Raw genomic sequence first — 21,055 nt, 5'->3', positions numbered from 1 at the left:
CAGTTCGTGCCTGCAAACAGTCCATACGTGACGGAGGGTTGATCCGTCACATTCCCTCCCCCATCTCCAGCTGAAGGAAGGGCCTTAGATCTCTTCCTCAGCAGCTCGGGATCAACAATCAGCAACCTTGTTGGATGTGCCAGTCCTGTACTTTACAGAGAAATTAAAAGGCTGCAGGGACAAGTACCACCTTGTTATGCGGGAGTTGGAGTCCCGCATCTTATGCAGCCATTGGAGTGCTCGGTGGTCAGTCTCTAAAACAAAGCTCCGTCCCAACAAGTAATAACGAAAGGAGTCTACCGCCCACTTGACTGCAAGACACTCCTTTTCAACAGTGGAGTACCTCATCTCCCGGGGAAGCAGCTTCCTGCTGATGAAGGCAACCAGCCGTTGGTCACCCCCCTGCTCCTGCAAGAGGACAGCCCCAAGGCCCACCCCTGAAGCATCTGTCTGCACAGTAAAGGGCCGGGAAAAGTCAGGGCTCTGAAGAATGGTGTCCTCACACAGCGCCTCTTTCAGGTCCCTGAAGGCTCGGTCACACTCCTCCGTCCAGCGCACCTTCCCTGGCACTGTCTTCTTGGTGAGGTCTGTTAGGACTGCAGCTCTGGATGAGAAGTTTGGAATAAATTTCCTGTACCAACCCACCAAGCCCAGGAAAGATCTCACCTTCCTTTTGGTGGTCGGGACCGGAAAGGATCGGATGGCCTCCACCTTCCCCAGCTGTGGCCTGATGACACCCTCACCAATCACATAGCCCAGGTACTGGACCTGTCGATGGGCCAAGGCACATTTCTTGGGGTTGATCGTGAGGCCTGCGGACTGAATCAGATGAAGCACCTTCTGGAGATGTGTTTTGTGGTCCTCCCAAGATTCACTAAAAATGACCACATCATTCAGATAGGCAGCTGCAAAGTTTGCAGTCCCCTCCAGTACTCGGTCCATAAGCCTTTGAAAAGATGCTGGCGCCCCCTGCAGGCCAATGGCATAACAGTAAAATGATACAAGCCAAAAGGTGTTCTAAAAGCAGTCAGTTCTTTAGCATCCTTTGCTAGCGGAACCTACCAGTACCCCTTCGCCAGGTCTAATGTAGTAATGAACTTTGCCTTACCCAGCCGCTCAATCAAGTCATCAATGCGAGGCATGGGATAGGGGTCAAACCTGGACAGAGCATTGATCTGCCGGAAGTCAATGCAAAAACGAATGCTCCCATCCTTCTTGGGCACCAGAACAATGGGACTACACCATTCACTGCTGGAGGGCTCAATTATCCCCATTTTTTTCATAATTTCCAGTTCCTCCTGAAGCACAGGTAGCAGTCGCTCTGAGATCCTGTAGCACTTCTGGCGAACAGGAGCATCTTCTTTAAGGTGGATGTTGTGTTGCACCAAGTTGGTTAACCCCAGCTGCTCCTGGAAAAGCTCAGACGGCAGAAGAGCCCGCAAGTCCTCCTGCTGCGCTGTCGTCAGGTGGGACAGGTCCACAGACTGATCCGGTTGGTAGGTGGGGAAGTACTGCTCCTGAACCTCCTCTTCTTCACTGACCACTCTGACCAGAAGCTGCTGTTGCACTGCCTCTGCTTGGCACTGGAACTCCTTGAGTAAGATCACATGGAACTTCTGATGTGTCTTCCTCCACTCTGGCATGAACAATTCATAAGTGACTGGCCCAATCTTCTTTGTTACTTTATATGGGCCATGCCACTTGGCAAGGAGCTTGCTCTCATGGGTGGAAAGCAACAACAGCACCTCTTGTCCGGGTTTGAAGTCTCTGGTTCTGGCCTTTCGGTCATACCAGTACTTTTGGGCTCTCTGGGCTTTCCTCATGTGGTCTTGGGCTAAAGCTGTCATTTCCTCCAGCCTCTCCCTCATTTTCACCACATAGGCCACCACGGTCTCTCCACCTGCTTTTGGTTCCTCCCAATGCTCTCTCAACAGGTCTAGTGGGCCTCTGACCTGTCGACCGAAGAGCAGTTCAAATGGAGAGAACCCTGTTGATTCCTGAGGAACCTCTCAATAGGCGAAAAGAAGATAAGGCAGCCATTGGTCCCAGTCAGCCCCAGTCTGAAAAAACAAGCTTTCTCAGCATACTCTTCAGGGTTTGATTGAACCTTTCAACCAAGCTGTCTGTTTGGGGGAGGTAGGTGGTGGTCTTCATGCCCTTGATGCCTAGTAGTTTGTACACCTGCTGTAGGAGCTTTGATAGAAAATTAGTGCCCTGATCTGTTAGCACCTCTCTTGGCAAGCCTACCCGGGAGAGTAACTGCAAAAGTGAATTGGCTACATATCTGGCTTTGATGTTTCTGAGTGGGAAGGCTTCAGGGTAACGTGTAGCATAATCACAGATTACTAAGATGTATCTGTTCCCTGAAGTGCTTCTCTCCAAAGGTCCAACAATGTCCATTCCTATTCTCTCAAAAGGTGTGTCTATGATGGGAAGTGAATGTAAAGGGGCTCGCGCAACGCTTCTCCCAGAGGTTAACTGACACTCTGTACATGTTTTACAGAAGTCACTGACATCAGTGTACATGCCTGGCCATACAAACCTACTACTTATGCGAGCAAGTGTTTTGTGCTTTCCTAAGTGACCTGCCCAGGGGATTGAGTGTCCTAAGTGCATGACTTGGTGTTTCATGGAGGAGGGTAATGCAAGTGCCTCTGTCTGTCCTTTCCGCTGGTAAAGAATTCCTTTCCTTATCAGGTACACCTCTTCCTCTAGACCTGCCCTCCTCTTCCTCTCGCCATCTATTTCAGACACCTTTTCAAACCAAGTTTGCAAAGCTGGATCCTGGCCCTGCAACTCAGCAATGTCTTCTGGGATGTTAATATCTAGAGGAGGATCAGGCCTAGGCAAAGACTCAACTTTACTTGTCTTAGGCTCCTCTGCAAATTTTTCCCTCCGCCTCTGAGCTCTGGTTTTAGCCGGTTTAGGGGGGTCTACCTCCAACTCCACACCTTCAAAGGGAAGATCTTTAAAACCATCAACTGCAGCCTGTGATCTGGTTCTAACCACATTGCAGGACTGTGACTTAGGCAGCAAATCAACCAGGATAGGTACATCCTGACCTATGACCACAGAGTACGGCAACTTAGGAGCAAGAGCAACAGGCATAAAAAATGTCTGACCATCAACCGTGAGATAGACCTCAGTAGTAGGGTAAACTCTCTCGTCCCCATGAACACAACGCACTCTCACCTTAGCATCACTCCACTCCTCTCTGGGTACCAAACTTTCACAAACAAGGGTCTGGGAACTCCCTGTATCCACCAAAGCCCTTTCCTGCTGGCCATTAACAAGCACTGATACAGTGTGACCACTAGCCCGTTCAGCAGAAACCACTTGAGCTGGCCTAGGCACAGAGCACACGAAAGACTGCTTGTTCTTTCTAACCTGGCAAAAAGGCTTGGTGTGGCCTAACTCCCCACAATAAAAACATCTCACCTCCTGTTTGTATGCCCTATCCGGTGGATTGGTGTAGGGTGTGGGTGTCTTGGACTGAGGTTTACTACTTGTGTATGTTCTACTGACGGCAAGACCTGGACCCCCTTCACCCCTTTCAGACTTACGCTTGGCCTCTTGCTCCCGGCTGAAGGTCCGTCCACTGCCTTTTCTGGCTGAAAGGAAGACTTCTGCCAGCTGTGCGGCCTTCTCTGCTGTCTGTGGGTCATGCTCCTTAATCCAGACTTCCATCTCAGGGCTAACCATCCGGAGGAACTGTTCCAGGATCATCATTTCCGCCATTTCCTTCACTGTTTTCTTCTCGGGCTTGATCCATTTGAAGAAGTTCTCCTTCAGGCGCACGTAGAGTTCCCCTGGCGTCTCACCCTGGTGAATGTCCATGGCTCGAAACCTTTGCCGGTAGGTCTCTGCTGTGATTTCGTATTTTGCTAAAATCGCAGCTTTGACCAGCTCATAGTCCTCCGTATCCTCACACTCCATGGCAACATAGGCACTACGGGCCTTCCCCGTCAATAAGGGCACAAGGCGAATAGCCCAATCATCCCGGGGCCAACGGCAGACCTTGACTATCCTCTCAAAAGTTGTGAGGAAGTGTTCGATGTCATCATCTGGAGTAAGAGGATGTAGCTGGGGTTCTTTGAAACCAAATGGGGCCCTGTGTAGCTCCTCCCGCTCCGGGGCTGACTCGCGCACTGAATCTGCTTCCTCACTCTCCTCATATACTGGTGTTCGCCGACTTAGTTGTCTTAGTTATCTCATTTTAATTCATGTCCCAACACATCAGGACAGTAAAATATAGATCTATACGTCTGTGTTTACACATCTCCTCTCACAGTCTTTCCAGCCAGTCATTCTTGTTGTGATGATTCACTCACAAGCACCAATGTCGTTAACTTAACCATTAATCAAATCTTCTTGACAAATCAAAAGTTTGTATTTTATACTTAGGGGCCAGAACTATATTTACCCAGTGCAAAGCAGTTACCATTATAATATTACAAAGTTACATGAGCTCGTCAAATGATCGCTCGCTCATATGAAGAGAGTTTGCACTAGATACAGCTGCTGCATCCACGTGAAAACAGCACCAAAAAAAAGGTGCTGAACAGCGAGGTGAGGACAGGCCAGAGGCAACGTTTGTCTTTAAACAATGTGGCTTGTCAGCACTGTCAAAAAGTCGTTCCTCTTAATGAATACGTGTTTTCTGAAATGACATATTTACACAGATTTGTTCTCTTGGTTATGACTCGCGTACGACAATTTCCCTCAAAATACGATCATTTTAAGCCTGTGGTACAATACTTTAACATTTCCCATCTGGCTACGGTGTTGGCAATTCTCTGAAGAAGAAAAAGGATGGATTTGTGACTCATTTTAGCTACAACACAACTGATAGTAAACCGCACTGCAAACAATGTGGGTGCAAAATCGATTGGAAAAATACCTCAAACCTCAATAGGCATTTGAAGACGCACCACCGAGAAATGATGAAAAAAAGTTAGACGTCTATCCAAATCAACTTAAAGGCTTGACTTCGTTAGGTAGAAGCAGACGGCTATGTTTTCCTGTTCACTTGACTTGGTAACGTTAATTGTGCATACCTTTAGCAAGCCTTAAGAATATCTGTGTGCTTGATGAAATCACTGTTATGATTTAATTAATAAAAAATGCAAATTGACGAAAATGTGACTAAACCTTGTCTAGTTTTCGTTTACTAAAACTAGACTAAAACTAATAATGATCAAATGACTAAAATATGACAAAAACGAAAATGTATTTTAGTCAAAAGACTAAAACTAAGACTAAATCAAAATCACCTGCCAAAATTAACACTGCTGTTGTCAAAATAAAATGAACTTAAATGAAACAGTCACTTTGATTTTGTGGAAATACATTAATCACTCAGATTAATCAACTAATCAGTCAACTAGTCAATAGATTAATCAATAGAAATAGTCGTTAGTAGCAGCCCTAACACACACACACACACACACACACACACACACACACACACTCAATCAGCACGGCTCTACACGACACACACACATTTATGAACAAACACTAATAAAACACACACTCTCTGATTATGTTTCAGAGACAAACTCACAACAGAAACAACAGAAAAACACACGCATTTCTTATCTTTAACTTAAACAAGTCCTCACTTTGTGGGCTAGTATGTGAGTAGAGTTATACTGATAGTTAAAGACAGATGATAATGTTACTGAATCAGTTCCCTGTGTGTTCCCTTTGTATCTCCCACTGATCAGACTGTGGATTCAGTGTAACACACGCTTGCTACCGTTCGTGTTTTGTTAACCGTAACGTTAGGCTGGACAGATAACGGCTGTTTGGAGATACGGTTTTATATTGTGTATGCCTGCTGCTGTTAATGCGTTTAGTGAGGACATAGTTATGGGTTTTATATAATGCAGTTGAAGAGAACTCGCTAAGACAGCATCTGGAGAACAAGAGGGCCCCCGTCCCCAAAATAAGGGCAGATACAGCCTCACCCAGCAGGAAAGGCAGCGCTGGATTGGAGCTCACCGCCATTAAGAACGACAAAGTATGATTTTAAAAGTGAAATCCTGTATTGTATTTATGACCATTACTAGTGAATGTTGTATGCTTAGTTAACCATATTTAGGCCTATTAAGAAGCCTAGAATTGGACACTGCACTTTAAATGTTTAGAAATTTAAATCCTCCAACGTACTGTATAGTCTATTAAATCAATCAAACAAAACATTTCCTGAGGCACTGCATTGCCACTTAAGAATCATTCTCTATTCATATTTTTATGTTTCTATATTTTCTTCACATTTACAATTTGTAGTTATATTTTAAGTCCTTCTACGTGGCTTGGTACTGCACACTGAATCTGGTTGTACATGTACAGTGACAATAAAGGTATTCATTATACATTTACTTGTTGTCTCTGTTTCAGTATTCTCTGTTAAGTTGTTATTATCAAGGTGTATGTATAGATTACAGTAAACAAAGATGTGTGTGTGTGTTCTGGGCCTGTGTGGGCGTGGTGGATGTAAACAGTCACAACATCAATAAAATGCAGTGATGTTTTCACTATCAGTCCAGGTTCCACCTACTGAAATTATTTAATCCATTTAAATACCAACTGGAATGTTTCAGACACCACTGTGAACTCAATAACCCAGTTGTCTCCAGATAAAACCAATACAGACTGTTTGAGACCAGTTCAAACAACACAGACCATTTGAGACCAGTTCAACCAAAACAGACCATTTGAGACCAGTTCAACCAATACAGACCGTTTGAGAGGAGTAGCCTCGATAAGGTTTTTTTTTCTACTGGAACCAGACCAATACATTCCAGTAGAAATTTCTATTGGTTTTTAAATGGTTTTCTTCTGGTGTTGTACTGGATGTCTACTGGGCATTCCAGTAGAAACCAGCAATGAAATCAGTTGAATGTGTTTCAGTTGCCCTATACAAACAAATAGGAACCAGTTAAAATCTCTATTGGTTTTTAAATGGTTTTCAACTGGTGTTCTACTGGATGTCTACTGGGATTTTCTACTGGATTTGAACTGGAATTTCCACTAGGGCTCTCTCTATTTCTCATACACAAACCCATTAAACACACACACACACACACACAAACACAAACTCTAACACTCTTTCTCTCACACACCCTACTTACTTGAGTGTGTCCAGTCGACAGTGTGGATCCTTCTCTCTGTCAGAGAGCAGCTTCATTCCTGAGTCTCCTGGGTGATTGTAGCTCAGATCCAGCTCTCTCAGGTGTGAGGGGTTTGAACTCAGAGCTGAAGCCAGAGAAGAACAGCCTTCCTCTGTCACTGAACAGTCAGACAACCTACAGAGAGAGAGAGAGAGAGAGAGAGAGAGAGAGAGAGAGATTGATTTACAGTGGTTAAGCAGACAGACTGAAATCTGAATTCTGATTCTGAATCAATGGGAGTGTTGTCATTATCCTGAAGTTAAATGGACGCCACTGTTAACTTCATTCTGACAATGTTTGATTCTTAACTGGACCACTAATGAAACTGAAAAACTACCTTAACTGAAACACAAACAAATGGAACCACTGTACTCATCTGACAAAATATCCACGAGAAAAAGAAAGAGAGAGAGAGAGAGAGAGAGAAAAAAAAAAAAAGAGAGAGAGAGAGAAAACATAAACTAATGACCAAAATACAGTTGACACAAATCCTCTCTGTGTTGCATAGTTAAGCAGAGACTCAAATCTGAACCTGGATCAGTGGGAAAGTGATCATTAGTCTGTAGAGAACCCTACTGCTGAGTTTTCTGACTTCATTCTGGTCTTTTTTGATTCTTAATTCTCATTCCTATGAGACCTGCACTTTTATCTGACTGAACTTTAGCTGAGGAGTCTTTTCATATGAGACCAGACTCCTGTTAAGTGTCAGAACATCTTTCTGTCCTATAATAAACACTGTCACATCATCAGTGTCTGCTGATAAAACACATTTAGTCTCCTGCTAATGGAAACTATTGGACACTAACACCACCTGATGTCCCAGGGCTGTATTACAGATTGCACCATTAGAGATTCTATAATAAAGTTAATGTTTGTATAACTGGTTTAACACAAGTATTGCAGGGGTTGGTTAGACTGAATCTGACAACATGTGTGTACTTTGAGGAAGAGAAAACAAAGATTGTGTTTGTGTGACAATGACTATGTCTGAGGAGTTGACTGTTTATGACACAGAAACAAAGATACAATGACATTTATTTGTCATTATAATTTATAGTTTCTCTGTTTAAACATCTAGTAAGTATATGAATGGATAAATTAGTAATGACATTTACCAAACACTGATAGAGAAAGTCAAATGGATCTTTCATAAAGAGTTCAAATAAAAACATGTGAAAACCTATGAATTGCTTTACACAGAGACCACAGAACAACAAGTTATTCAGTAACTGACTGTACAGTCTAGCAGTGTTTACCATCAAGCACACTCACACACTGAAAACATTTTGCTCTTTACAGAGAGGCTACACACACACACACACACACACACACACACACATCTCACGGACTGACAGACTTATTTTCAGCTTATTTTATTTTTTCCTTTATGTATTTTCTACATAATTTCTCATCAATGATTGCACTGATAGTTCTAGCCCTTGTCCTCCGGTGCAGGTTTGACTGGCTGATGGTGTCACACAGGGCAGTCCGCATTACTGGGAGAGTTTTCTTGACTGAGTTATAGTGGCATGCCCAGCCAGTGTCACACAGCTTCTTGAGTTCTACACACTGCACTGTTGGCTCCAGTTCCAGTTTGTTTTATCATGAGAAGATTGTGCACCATCCACCCAAGAAAAAAATGCAAAAATGAAATGCAAAACTCCTCATGCACTTTCTCCGACACTTACTGCAGATACCGCACGATCACTGAAATCTCTTCCTTTTCACTTTCATCCACCAATACAGCTAAGTGTTCTGCATCCCTAATCTCATCACTTATTTCTTTTCATATCAGCCGTTAAAGTCAATATCTCATTTTTAGATTAGATTAGATTCAACTTTATTGTCAACTTTATTTAACTATTTTGTATGTCACGGTGAATGTATTTGGCATTTAATGGATTGCTGGTTAACTTCTTGTCCACTAATGTATCAAACGTTCCAATGACAGGCATAAGCTCGCGAAAATGAGCCCTATTAGATGACTCCTCACCCTCACTGTGACCTCGCTGTGTGATCCCCTGGCAGCGTAGGCGTAGGCATTCCACCACAGGCGTCATGTACTTTCGATTCTTCATAACCAACGCTGGATGTCCCTTGTCAGGCATGTTTGCTATTTTTGAGCCGCTTGTCTGTTTTAGTTTAAACCCCAACTAGGACCCTCCGCTCTACGACCTCTGGACAACTGACGGTCCCCTCACTCCTCCCGACCACGCCTCTTCTCCGCCATTGCCCCGAGGTGGTGGAACGACCTCCCCCATGCAGTCAAGACTGCGGGATCTCTTACCATCTTCCGCAGGAAACTGAAAACCCATCTCTTTAGAACACACCTGTCCCCCAATGCCTAACCTCCCTTTCTAGAGAAAAAAAACAAAAAAAAAAAAAAACAAAACCTTTGTCTTGTATCTGTGTTTGTCAAAGTATTCCAGGGGCGCAATGCGAAGGGGCAATTTGACGCTCAGTCTTATTGTGATCTCTGCTCACAAGGTATTAGAAATCTGACTGATGCACTGATTGTAAGTCGCTTTGGTAAAAAGCGTCTGCCAAATAACTAAATTGTAAATTGTAAATTGATTTTCTGTTTTAGTTTAAACTCACTCCATCTCTCCATAGCACATTTGTGTCCCATACTTTCATGATGATTCTTCAGAGATGCTGGTGCTTTTCGCCAGTTGTTGAACCCGTTGTCGGTAAACGCTGGTTCCAAACGAAATCCGTGCCCTCGTTTTGAGAAATGCTCACAAGCAAAGCAAAACACTGTGTCTTTGGAGACGCTGTATTTGAGCCATGCATGCTGATCCAAGCAGCTTTTGTTAAAACGTCTCTGCTGATTCACACATGGCCATGAGGGGCATTTTTGAAGAACTGGCCGTCTTGGGCCCTCTTGGGGACGACTGCTAATATCATCTTCATCCTCAGCAGTAATCATGGGCATGTCCCTTTCCTCATCTCCATCCTCTGGCTTTTCTTGGTCCTGGTCAGTGACTACTATTGTGTCTACACCTTCATGAGACCTGATAACATCACCTGCAGCCCCGTTAGTCTGATAGTCACTATCGGTTCCTGACCGAGTCTCCACACGTGACCGTTTATGAATTAAAAAAACGATCCATTACAATACCGCTAACACAAAATTACAAAAAAAAAAAAAAAAGATTGTGCTCTGGCTAACAGGATGTGAAAGAAAGGTCAAAAGTTCAATGCGTCCACTGGCTGAATCAGATCACCTGTGTTGGCTTTTTTTTTTTTTTGTCTAAAAATAATAGGCTAAATTCACTTTATGAATGTATCTGTTTACTTTTCAAATGATGAATTATAGTATTCACACATTTAAAATGTAAAATTCTAAATAAACCACAGATATTTCTTGGGGGTGCTACGGGGGTGCTGTGGCTATCCTAGGGGTGGCTACTGCACCCCCAAGCCCCTCCCTGGTGCCGCCCATGGCACTGGTGTTTGACGTTATCAGCTGTAAAACGTGAACTTGCAATGCCTTGACAACAGACCATAACGGTTTCTGTGACAAAACGTATTTAGGGCTCAGAATGTGCTATGCGTAATGAATCATTCATGACAGTGCGTTTTTTAAAGGATGGCATTTATCAGTTTTTGAAAATGAACTCTTCAAATATTCTCAGGTAAATGTGCAGGGTGAGACATGGTGAAAAGGGGTTAATAACGACACAACGATTAAGAATTATTTGTTTAAGATTAAGAATTATTTGTTTAAGATTAAGACAGCTATAGCAGAGAACAGGAGAGTTCACTCTGTAGGTAAGTTTTAACCCTCAGTTTTGCAATACAAAGAGCCGCCCCCTGATTTACTGAGGCAGGTAGATTTAAAAATAATTTTTATGTTTGTGCCTAAATGAAAACCTGCTTTGACTGGGCATTGCGCTTGTCTCAACATCATATTGGCTGTTGGCCATCAGTGATGGACTATGGACTATGGCATAGTCTATCAGCCCAACCCTGATGTAAACAAAAGCAATGTCATATCTGGGACAGTCAGCTTTCACTTTGGGAAAGCTGAGAGAGTTTCAGGAGTAATCTAGAATGTTTCTAACAAAAAGTCAGTCTGAATCCCTGCATAAAACATCAGTTCAGACAAAACATATTATAAATATTGCATTTTCAATAACTTACTAATACTGACCTCAGTATCTCCAGTTTACAGTGTGGATTCTCCAGCCCCACACAGAGAAACTTCACTCCTGAATCCTGAAGGTCATTGTAACTCAGGTCCAGTTCTCTCAGGGGACAGTTTACTGACTGTAGAACTGAGGCTACAGCTTCACAGGACTGTTCAGTGAGTTTACAGAGCTTAAGTCTGCAAAGAGATAGAGAGAGAGTGAGAAATCAAATGAAAAAATTCCAGCTGGTACACAAACAAACAAATAAATAAATGAATAAATCATGAACAACAAATTTCCAATGAATTTATTATTTTCTTCTTCCTCTTATTATTATTATTATTTCATTCACTATTTTTGTTTACTTATTATAAATAAGTAAATGCGACATATAAGTTGGAAATTTCAAAAACATGGAGGAACAGCTGGCTAACAGTAATATAGCTAGTATAATTTACAATTTAGCATTTAGCAGACGCTTTTAGCCAAAGCGACTTACAATCAGTGCATCAGTCGGATACACAATCATATAGCTACTTAGATATTTTCTGTCTCTCTGAAAACTCTCCTGTCATGTCTACTGTCTCACACTGGGACACAGCTAGACAGCACAGCAAGATTTCAACATAGTATTCAACATAACAAGAGATCATTTTAATCCAGAAAATACAGGAAAAGACACATGAGAAAAAACTGATAATTTTAGGTAACTGATAAAGATTAGTTAAGATAATTCAGTTATACATCTACAACACAGGCAGTAAGTCCAGTGTAAAAACATGAAACAAAACATAGTACAAATACTGTATTTTCAATAACTAACACTGACCTCAGTATCTCCAGTTTACAGTGTGGACTCTCCAGTCCAACACAGAGAGACTTCACTCCTGAATCCTGAAGGTCATTCTCACTCAGGTCTAGTTCTCTCAGGGGACAGTTTACTGACTGTAGAACTGAGGCTACAGCTTCACAGGACTGTTCAGTGAGTTTACAGAGATTAAGTCTGCAAAGAGATAGAGAGAGAGAGAGAGGGAGAGAGAGAGAGAGAGAGAGAGACAGATACAGAGAGAGTGAGTGAGAAATTAAATGATAAATTTCCAACTAATAAATAAATGATAAATTTCCAACTAAGACTGTTCAGTGTGATTACAACTAGCAAGTCTGGAGAGGGAGGGGGGGGAGAGGGAGGGGGAGAGAAACAGAGACAGAGACAGGGAGAAATTTAGACTGAGAGGATCTTAGAATGTAACTACATCTCCTACATTACTCTTCACATACACACTATGATTTTGGGACTGAAAGTATAAACGATTCTCTACTTTTACACCGCAGTCCACAGAGACTAATGACAAACACACATATAATTACATATTCAGAGTCACATTCAGATAAACAGATAACAGTAGTTATCCAAAACGACATGGTAATAACAAACAGCAAGACTGGTTATAAAACAATCATCATCAGATCCAATCACGTTCCATTAAAAACACAAAAAGAAATATTTCATTGCCTCTCAAAATTATGCGCAGGTTTAGCATTAGGCAAATTATAACAGACAAACACCATAAAAAACGGCAGAAAATGGAAACACTGTGTTTGGAGAGAGAATCCCCTCACATGCTATAGCTAACGTGTCAAGGGGTAGTTACAGAACCGTTTGAACAAGCATCTAAAGGGATAAAGTGAATATTACATTTTATGTTGCTAAAGAGAACGAAACTTACTTTATACTTTGAACACACACAAACAGAGACAGTGGATCATCCGTCGTTGTCATTTCTGACAAACTGGACTCTTTCCCGTTCTCCAGTTATTACCTCAGAGAACTCACTCGGTCTTTTACTCTATTACTGCAGTTCGAGAAATGAGTCTCTCGGTTTTCTATTGGCTGTCAGGTTTGGAATGAAAATCCCCTAACATGCTATAGCTAACCTGTGTCAGAGACTAACTAAAAAACCATCTGACGAAAAATAAACACGGTTCGAAATATTTCTGTGGTTATTACTCCATTAAAATATACAAAAGATACTTATGTTGTGTGTATAGAGGGCAGCGAAAGAGCAGTGGATTGCTGTTATTTCTAGTTTTTCCAATGTGTTACTTCAACATCTATTGGAATGAAATCCCCTCACATGTGCATGCTATGGCTTAATAGCAAATGTGTGTGTGAGATAAACTACAAAATCGTTTGAACACAAATCTAAATCAATAAATCCTCTGATTATGAAACCATTACATCTCATAAAAACAGATACAGAAAGTCGATTGGATCGTGTTTCTAGCCTTTTCTATATGTGCCAAATAGTCCACATTTACCTCAGAAACTTTCCGTGCGCGCTGGCTGTTTTAGCGGACTTCAGAAATTAGTCTCTCGGTTTTCTATTGGCTGTAAAGTTGCCAAGCGACAGACAGACACGTCTGTAGACGTCCGATTATTCGTTTCACTGATGTAATCGCGATTCGGTTATACTTGCACGTTATATTTATATGTAAATGAGTGTAATTCTTTTTCCGCTTCGCCGTGGCCGAACAGAATATTACAATACCATATGAACCTTGAAATGCCTTAAGTGGTTAACTTTTTTCTTTTTTCCCTGACGACTGATTCACAATAGATATATTACTATTACAGTGCAATTTCAGTTAACTAACGTTTGTCGACCTCTTTACAATATGAGGTGCCTGATGCCCCTGCATAGCATAATGCTTAAATATGAGCGAGGAAATGTAAACTAGCTGTGGAGTACAGTATTCTCCTGTGATGTCTTCAGTCTCACACTAAGACACAACACAGCAAGATTTCAACATAATAGTCAGCATAACAAGAGATCATTTTAATCCAGACAACAGGAAAAGACAAATGAGAAAAGACATGAAAACTGACAAGTTTAGGTAAGTTAATTCATCTAACACACAAGTAAATCCAGGGTAAAGAAGTGACACAAAACATATTATAAACACTATTTGTAGCTGTATAAATACAATATAATATAATATAATATAATATAATACAATACAATATAATATAATATTTATTATTTATATTCATACTGACATTATAATTTCAGTGAATGACTAACACTGACCTCAGTATCTCCAGTTTACAGTGTGGACTCTTCAACCCAGCACAGAGAAACTTCACTCCTGAATCCTGAAGGCCATTGTTACTCAGGTCCAGTTCTCTCAGGGGACAGTTTACTGACTGTAGAACTGAGGCTACAGCTTCACATGACTGTTCAGTGAGTTTCAAACCAGCAAGTCTGGAGAGAGAGAGAGACAGAGAGACAGAGAGACAGAGAGACAGAGAAAGAGAGTGAGAGAGAGAGAGAGAGAGAGAGAGAGAGAGAGAGAAATCAAGCTTACTCCTCAAATACGGACTATGATTTTGGAACTGCAAGTTTAAATGATTCTGTACTTTACACTACAGTCCACAGAGACTAATGACAAACGCACATATAATTACATATTCAGAGTCATATTCAGATACCTGCATAACAGCAGCCCATCAATGTGACATGGTAATAACACCACATCACTGTACCCTCAACAAATTAATTATCAGGCAAATTAATACTCCTATAAACATAAACAAATATGGGAATGTTTTGTCAGTAAATTTTATGATAAACATAATAATGATTTTGATCAGAATAGAAATGTATACAGTGGAAGAAACAATGTTACTAAATAATTTTCAATATTCTTCAAGGCCTATGACAGGCTGTTTTAGGTGTCGGCAAACCGGCCAAATCCAGTCCAATAGGAGCCTCCAACAGCAAGACATGATCTAAGTCAATTTAAAATATACAGGAGTAATCTCCACATGAGTTATTTGATTGGACAAGAGACATTCCATGAGTGTTAATACATGTAGTATAACAGCACTGGGCCATCGGGATGTTTTACCACATATATCACTCCATCTTACAGCACTGTAAACACACTCAGTGTCTGTCTGTCAGCTGTCAGAGTTGTAGTTAAGGTGAAAGAAATGCATTTTTGTCAACACTGAAAAGAAATACTGACCACTGTTTTACACCCTGCTCAGATAAACAAGTGTATTTCACCATCTCCAAATGCAAAGTAAATGTAAATATGTGTTAAGCTGTAATGGTTATAAATAAATGTAAATATTTCTATATTTCCTATGTAAATAGGTTATCAAACATTTCTGGGCCATGAACAAGGCCTGGTTCTGAAATCCGGCCCATTTGAATGTGCAACTGAAAAGCCCTGGCTGATATACTGTGGGGTATCAGGCCTGTTGAAACTGAGGATATTCAAAGTAATGTTAAAAACAGAGATAATAATGTAATAATAACACACAACCTGCATATTTTATATGCACAGATGTTTTACTGTCCATCATTCATATTCTGAACTGTCATGTGTTTAAGTTTACCTGCATGAATGTATTCTCTCCCTGAATGTTTATGGTAAATAATATTTCATCACTAATATAACATTCAAGGTTGAAAACAAACTGAGAATTTCTCCAAAAATAGCAATGTGAGCCCAGGAACATGTCCAAAATCAGCCCCACACTAAAGTTTCCTTTCAAATAATGCTACTAAAAGAGAGTGTTACTTTAAAAATGTGTGAACTCACAAAGCTTTCCTGCAGCATCTCACAGCTGGGACCAGTCTCCTACGACCCTCATCTGACGTGTTGTATTTTTTGGGGTCAAACTCATCCAGCACCTCCTCGGACATCTGAAGCATGTAGGCCAGTGCTGCACACTGTGCAAGTGTGAGCTTTGTTTTAGACTTCTTTGATTCAAGAAAAGCTTGAATTTCTTCTAGAACTGAGCAGTCATTCATTTCAGTCAAGCAATGCAGTAGATTGATGCATCTTTCAGGATGAGCGTTCTTTTTTTGGGTCACTTTGAGGTTTCGGATCGCTTTCTTAATGCTCTCTGGGTTGTTCTTTGTATGTGTGAGGAGACCTTGTAGGAGTTTCTGGTTGGACTCCAGTGAAATTCCATGAAGGAAGCGGATGAACAGATCTAAGTGTCCATTCTTACTCTCCAAGGCTTTATGCACTGTTCCCTTAAGCAACATATTCAAGGACACATTCTTAGGCACAGCTCTGGTCCCTCTCTTCAGAAAATACTTCAGTGCCTCCATATTCTTGCTTATATAGCAGTAAAACACATAGAGAGCAGCAAAGAACTCTTGAACACTCAGGTGCACAAAGCAGTAGATCTTCTTTTGACGAAACACAGATTCCTCCTTAAAGATCTCCGTACAAATCCCAGAGTACACTGTGGCATCACTCACATCAATGCCACATTCTCTCAGATCCTCCTCATAAAACATGACATTGCCAATCAACAACTGTTTGAAAGCCAACTTAGCAAGTTTCAGGAAAATCTCCTTGCTTGATTCCAGAAGATTTTTTGGGCTGGTCTCATGTCTCTCCTCATACTTCTGGTTCTTCATGTTTGTCTGAATGAGCAGGAAGTGTGTGTACATTTCAGTCAGAGTTTTAGGAATCCCATTTATATTGTCTTGACGCAGCATTTCCTGAAGCACAGTGGCTGAAATCCAACAGAACACTGGGATGTGACACATGATGTGGAGGCTCCTTGATGTTTTGATGTGTGAGATGATTCTGTTGGCATGACTCTCATCACTGACTCTTTTTCTAAAGTATTCCTCTTTCTGTGAATCATTGAATCCTACTATTTCTGTCACACGACTGATGAACCGAGAGGGAATCTGATTGGCTGCTGGTCTGGAGGTTATCCAGATGAGTGCAGAGGGAAGAAGATTTCCTTGAATGAGGTTTGATATCAATATATTCACTGATGAAGGTTTGGTCATATCACACAACCTCTGAGAAAAATCCAACTGAAGTCGACTCTCATCTAAACCATCAAAGATGAACAGCATTTTACAAGTGTTATATTTCTTTGGATCCAGATCTCTCAGTTCTGGATGAAACTCTAGCAGAAGGTCATGAAGACTGTAGTGCTCATCTTTAATTAAGTTCAACTCCCGGAAAGGAAGCACAAACATGAAATCAATGTCCTGACTGGTCGTTCCCTCTGCCCAGTCCAGAATAAACTTCTGGACAGTGACTGTTTTTCCAATGCCAGCAATGCCCTTGGTGAGCACAGTTCTGATTTCTTTCTCTTTCCTGTTCCCTGTATGTTCCTGAGTGGTCAAGGGTTGGAAGATGTCACTGCAGTTGATTGGTATGTCTCGTGAACTTTGTGTCCTGGATGCCGTCTCAATCTGTAAAACTTCATGTTCTTCATTCACTCCTTCACTCTCTCCCTCTATGATGTAGAGCTCTGTGTAAATCCTGTTGAGGAGGGTGTGGTCTCCTCGTAGTGTGTTTCCTTCAAATAAGTATTCACACTTCTTTTTCATGATGGTTTTATGAGCCTCAATAGTTCTCAGCAGGACATCATCTGATGTAGAGTTGGAGACTTTGTGTTGGTGTAGAACAGGAGGTGTTCTGGATCTCTCTCTGCACTGGGGACAGACATAGTCTCCTGATGGACCAGACTGGTCCCAGTACGTGCTGATACACTGTCTGCAGAAACTGTGTCCACAGCTGGTAGAGACTGGATCTGTCAGAACCTGCTCACACAGACCACACCTGGACTGATCCTGGGTCAGCCCTCCACTCCACCTGCAGCACAGAGACAGAGGGAGAGAGAGAGTGAGAGAGAGAAAGTTAACAATACTTTTTATTGTGTATCAGATTTTTTTTCCAAACAAAAAGACATGGAAACCCTGAAGACAGAAAACATAGATATATTATCCAGGCGTTTGAGAGAAAAGAGAGAAAAAAAAACAGTAAGCACAAAACAGTACAGTAAGCACAAAAGTAACCTTTAACACAGCTACTGAAAACACTAACACTGAAGTGAGGGATTCATCAGTCCAGCTCTGCAGCAAAATATAAGTTGTCATCAAGAGAGAGAGAGAGAGAGAGAGAGAGAGAGGGTTGACTTTAAATGCGACTATTTTTCTAACCAGTAAACAGAATCATGCAACCATGAAAGAAATCACTGTTACCAACATGATTAATGAAAGAGAAGCAGGTGGTCAGGCAATGAAAACAAAATGGGAAAAACAGAAAAAGAAAGAAGTACATACATGATAAACAAACAGATAAAATAAGATAAACACAAACAAATTAGTGGCAAAATCAACTCATTTAAACAGACACATTCAGTGACTCCACACATCCACAAATGAGACAGTATCATCAATCACTTTATACTGAGCTGGATTTAAAAAAAAACAACTTAATAATTCAAAACAGCAGGTGTGGTTGATCTGGAATGACAAGACTTTTAAGTTTATGTAGAGTATGACATTTATAGAAACACACATAGTGAATGTGTGCTTTGTGTCTTCCTGACCTTTTGTCTCTGAATGGTTAGCCGCCTTTTATCTAAGAGAATTAACCTGTTTATATCAAATTAAACTCTTTCAGCTGGACTCCCTCTGTATGCTGTCATGAAGATTAAAATGGAGAAAAGACTGAACAATAGCCCAGTCTTCACAGAATAGACCAAGATACTCTTTGAGTTCTCTTCACAGTTATGACATCACAGTATGTCTCCTCAATTTGTCATTCTCACATGACACTGACCTCAACATGTTTGTTCTTTGGAAAGTCTGTTGGTCTGATTTTAGGGACAAACTAGGGACTACCCTTCTAACTCATTTTCATTTTTGAATAAATATCAGTGTATAAGGAGAGATAACACAGTTATATCAATTAGTCATTAAGCAAATGTTAGTGAGATAAGAGGAACATGCTGGTTCATATCATTATATATTATTTAGAATTACAGTGCATATGTACAGGTCAATTGTACGTTTTTTATGTTTCCAGCTTATACGCGTTTTGAGGCTGTGACACTTCTCACCACTAGAGGGCAGTAACACACAACGTGTTGGATCAGGGGACATTTTGTTAAGATTTTAAAGGCAGAGCTGATATAACAAAGATTGACTTGGGACATGGGGAAACAGTGCTCTAGCTGCAGAAAGAAATGCAGTAACCCATCAAATAAAATAATAGAATTCAAATCAACTCAGATGACATGGTCAAGATAAAATGTTTTTAAATTCCGTTCAACTGTTCACAGAAACAGCCATATCAACGGAAATTCATCCTCTGATGACAAGTTTCATGTAATAAATATTTTGTCATCAAGATTAAAACAAGGAGGAGGACAAACACTGCTCAAAATTCGATAAAAAAACAAAACAAAACTGTACATTCATACAGACAGACTGACCTGGGATCAGAAAACACTGTACATTCATACAGACAGACTGACCTGGGATCAGAAAACACTGTACATTCATACAGACAGACTGACCTGGGATCAGAGGATACTGTACATCCATGCAGACAGACTGACCTGGGATCAGAGGACACTGTTCCTCCACTGAAGTTTTTGGGCCACATCATGGAGTTATGACTCTTCATAGACACACAGCTGGGGACTAGAGATCCTGCTCTCTGTGTCTGAACTCTGTGAGTTATAATAAAAACATGAAGGAAAATCTTTATTAATATATACAGTCTGTCCTGTGCAGATATCAGTCTGTGCTGCTTTACATCAGACATCATGAAATGAACAATAATATACTGTACACTACATTCATAATAAGATACAAATAGACAAAAGGCAGAAATAAAAACACAAAACAGTTCTATAATATGAGTTGAGTGAAAAATGTGCAGATACAATGAATAAACTGAGTATATAAAATATACATACAGTAGTCCACAGAAACCAGCTATATACTGAAATTTGAATTTTTTTGAGATAATTACAGTTTTGAAAAACCCCAGAACCTCCTTAATGATTCTCACTTTTAATTTTCTGAACACCCCCCATCCAAACCAACAGAAATTCACTTTTAAAGGCTACATTCATTCAGACTGACCTGGGATCAGAGGACAGTGGTCCTTCCCTGAAGTCTATGGGGTGTATCATGCAGTTGTTACTCTTCATAGACACACAGCTGGGGACTGGAGATCCTGCTCTCTGTGTCCTGTAGTCAACAGTGTCCCCCACCTCTCTGTCTCCATGGCGACTCCTTTTAGAGGCAGGGCCCCCCTCCTCACTGTCTGTTATGAGACTCATTTTAGATTCAGTGTTCTCCTCTTCACCTCCTTCACACAGACTCTACAGGTACTGATCTGCTCCTCATAAACTCACATGTCACTTATAGTTCTGTGGAGAAACAAAACATTATGTCATAAAACATGAGAAAGAAAGATCATATGGTTATGGTTAATATTACAGTCTACTCTAATTTTCATCTCAGCCATGACAAAGGGTATATGATGTGAACTTTCAATACATGTAAAATCATTCAGCACAGTATAAATCAAATCAGTGCTTGATTGACCAGTTAATCACCATTTTAGTCACTGAACTCTGCACTACGGTTTTTTAGGCTGTTTCAGTCTCAGCAGATAAAACTACATCACAGCTGTTGAGATTTGCTCTCATTCCACCCCCAACTGCGCACTCTGGAAAACCACAGGAAACATGAATGTGTTAACATGTGTAGACACACATATGCCTTTTTGTCTTTCTTAAATACTTACCTAATTAAAATATAAAAAATTGAAAAACATTAAAAATTAATTTTCGGGCGGGGGGGGGGGGGGAGATTATTCCAGCTGGATAGTACTGCATAGTCAGCCGGTTGTCGTCTGCCCCGCCTGTTGTTGTTTTTTTCATCAGCAAACGAG

At 41.0% G+C, this 21,055-nt stretch overlaps 1 protein-coding gene across 1 annotated transcript in view; it reads right to left on the bottom strand.

Moving 5' to 3' along the window:
• The window catches only part of LOC115823708 (NACHT, LRR and PYD domains-containing protein 12-like), a 22,926-nt gene extending 2,488 nt beyond the window's left edge, over window positions 1–20,438 (bottom strand). The window contains exons 1-7 of the mRNA XM_030787737.1: window positions 20,370–20,438; window positions 19,707–19,813; window positions 15,920–17,953; window positions 14,398–14,571; window positions 12,138–12,311; window positions 11,332–11,505; window positions 7,137–7,310 (exon numbers count right to left, since the gene is read on the bottom strand). Coding sequence (XP_030643597.1) covers window positions 7,137–7,310; window positions 11,332–11,505; window positions 12,138–12,311; window positions 14,398–14,571; window positions 15,920–17,953; window positions 19,707–19,813; window positions 20,370–20,438 — 2,906 coding nt within the window. The remainder of the gene's footprint in view (window positions 1–7,136; window positions 7,311–11,331; window positions 11,506–12,137; window positions 12,312–14,397; window positions 14,572–15,919; window positions 17,954–19,706; window positions 19,814–20,369) is intronic.
• Window positions 20,439–21,055: the final 617 nt, after the last annotated feature.

The sequence above is a fragment of the Chanos chanos genome, chromosome 11 (assembly GCF_902362185.1).
Source record: "Chanos chanos chromosome 11, fChaCha1.1, whole genome shotgun sequence".
Taxonomy (NCBI): Eukaryota; Metazoa; Chordata; class Actinopteri; order Gonorynchiformes; family Chanidae; genus Chanos; species Chanos chanos.
This window is presented reverse-complemented; position numbering and strand designations above follow the sequence as displayed.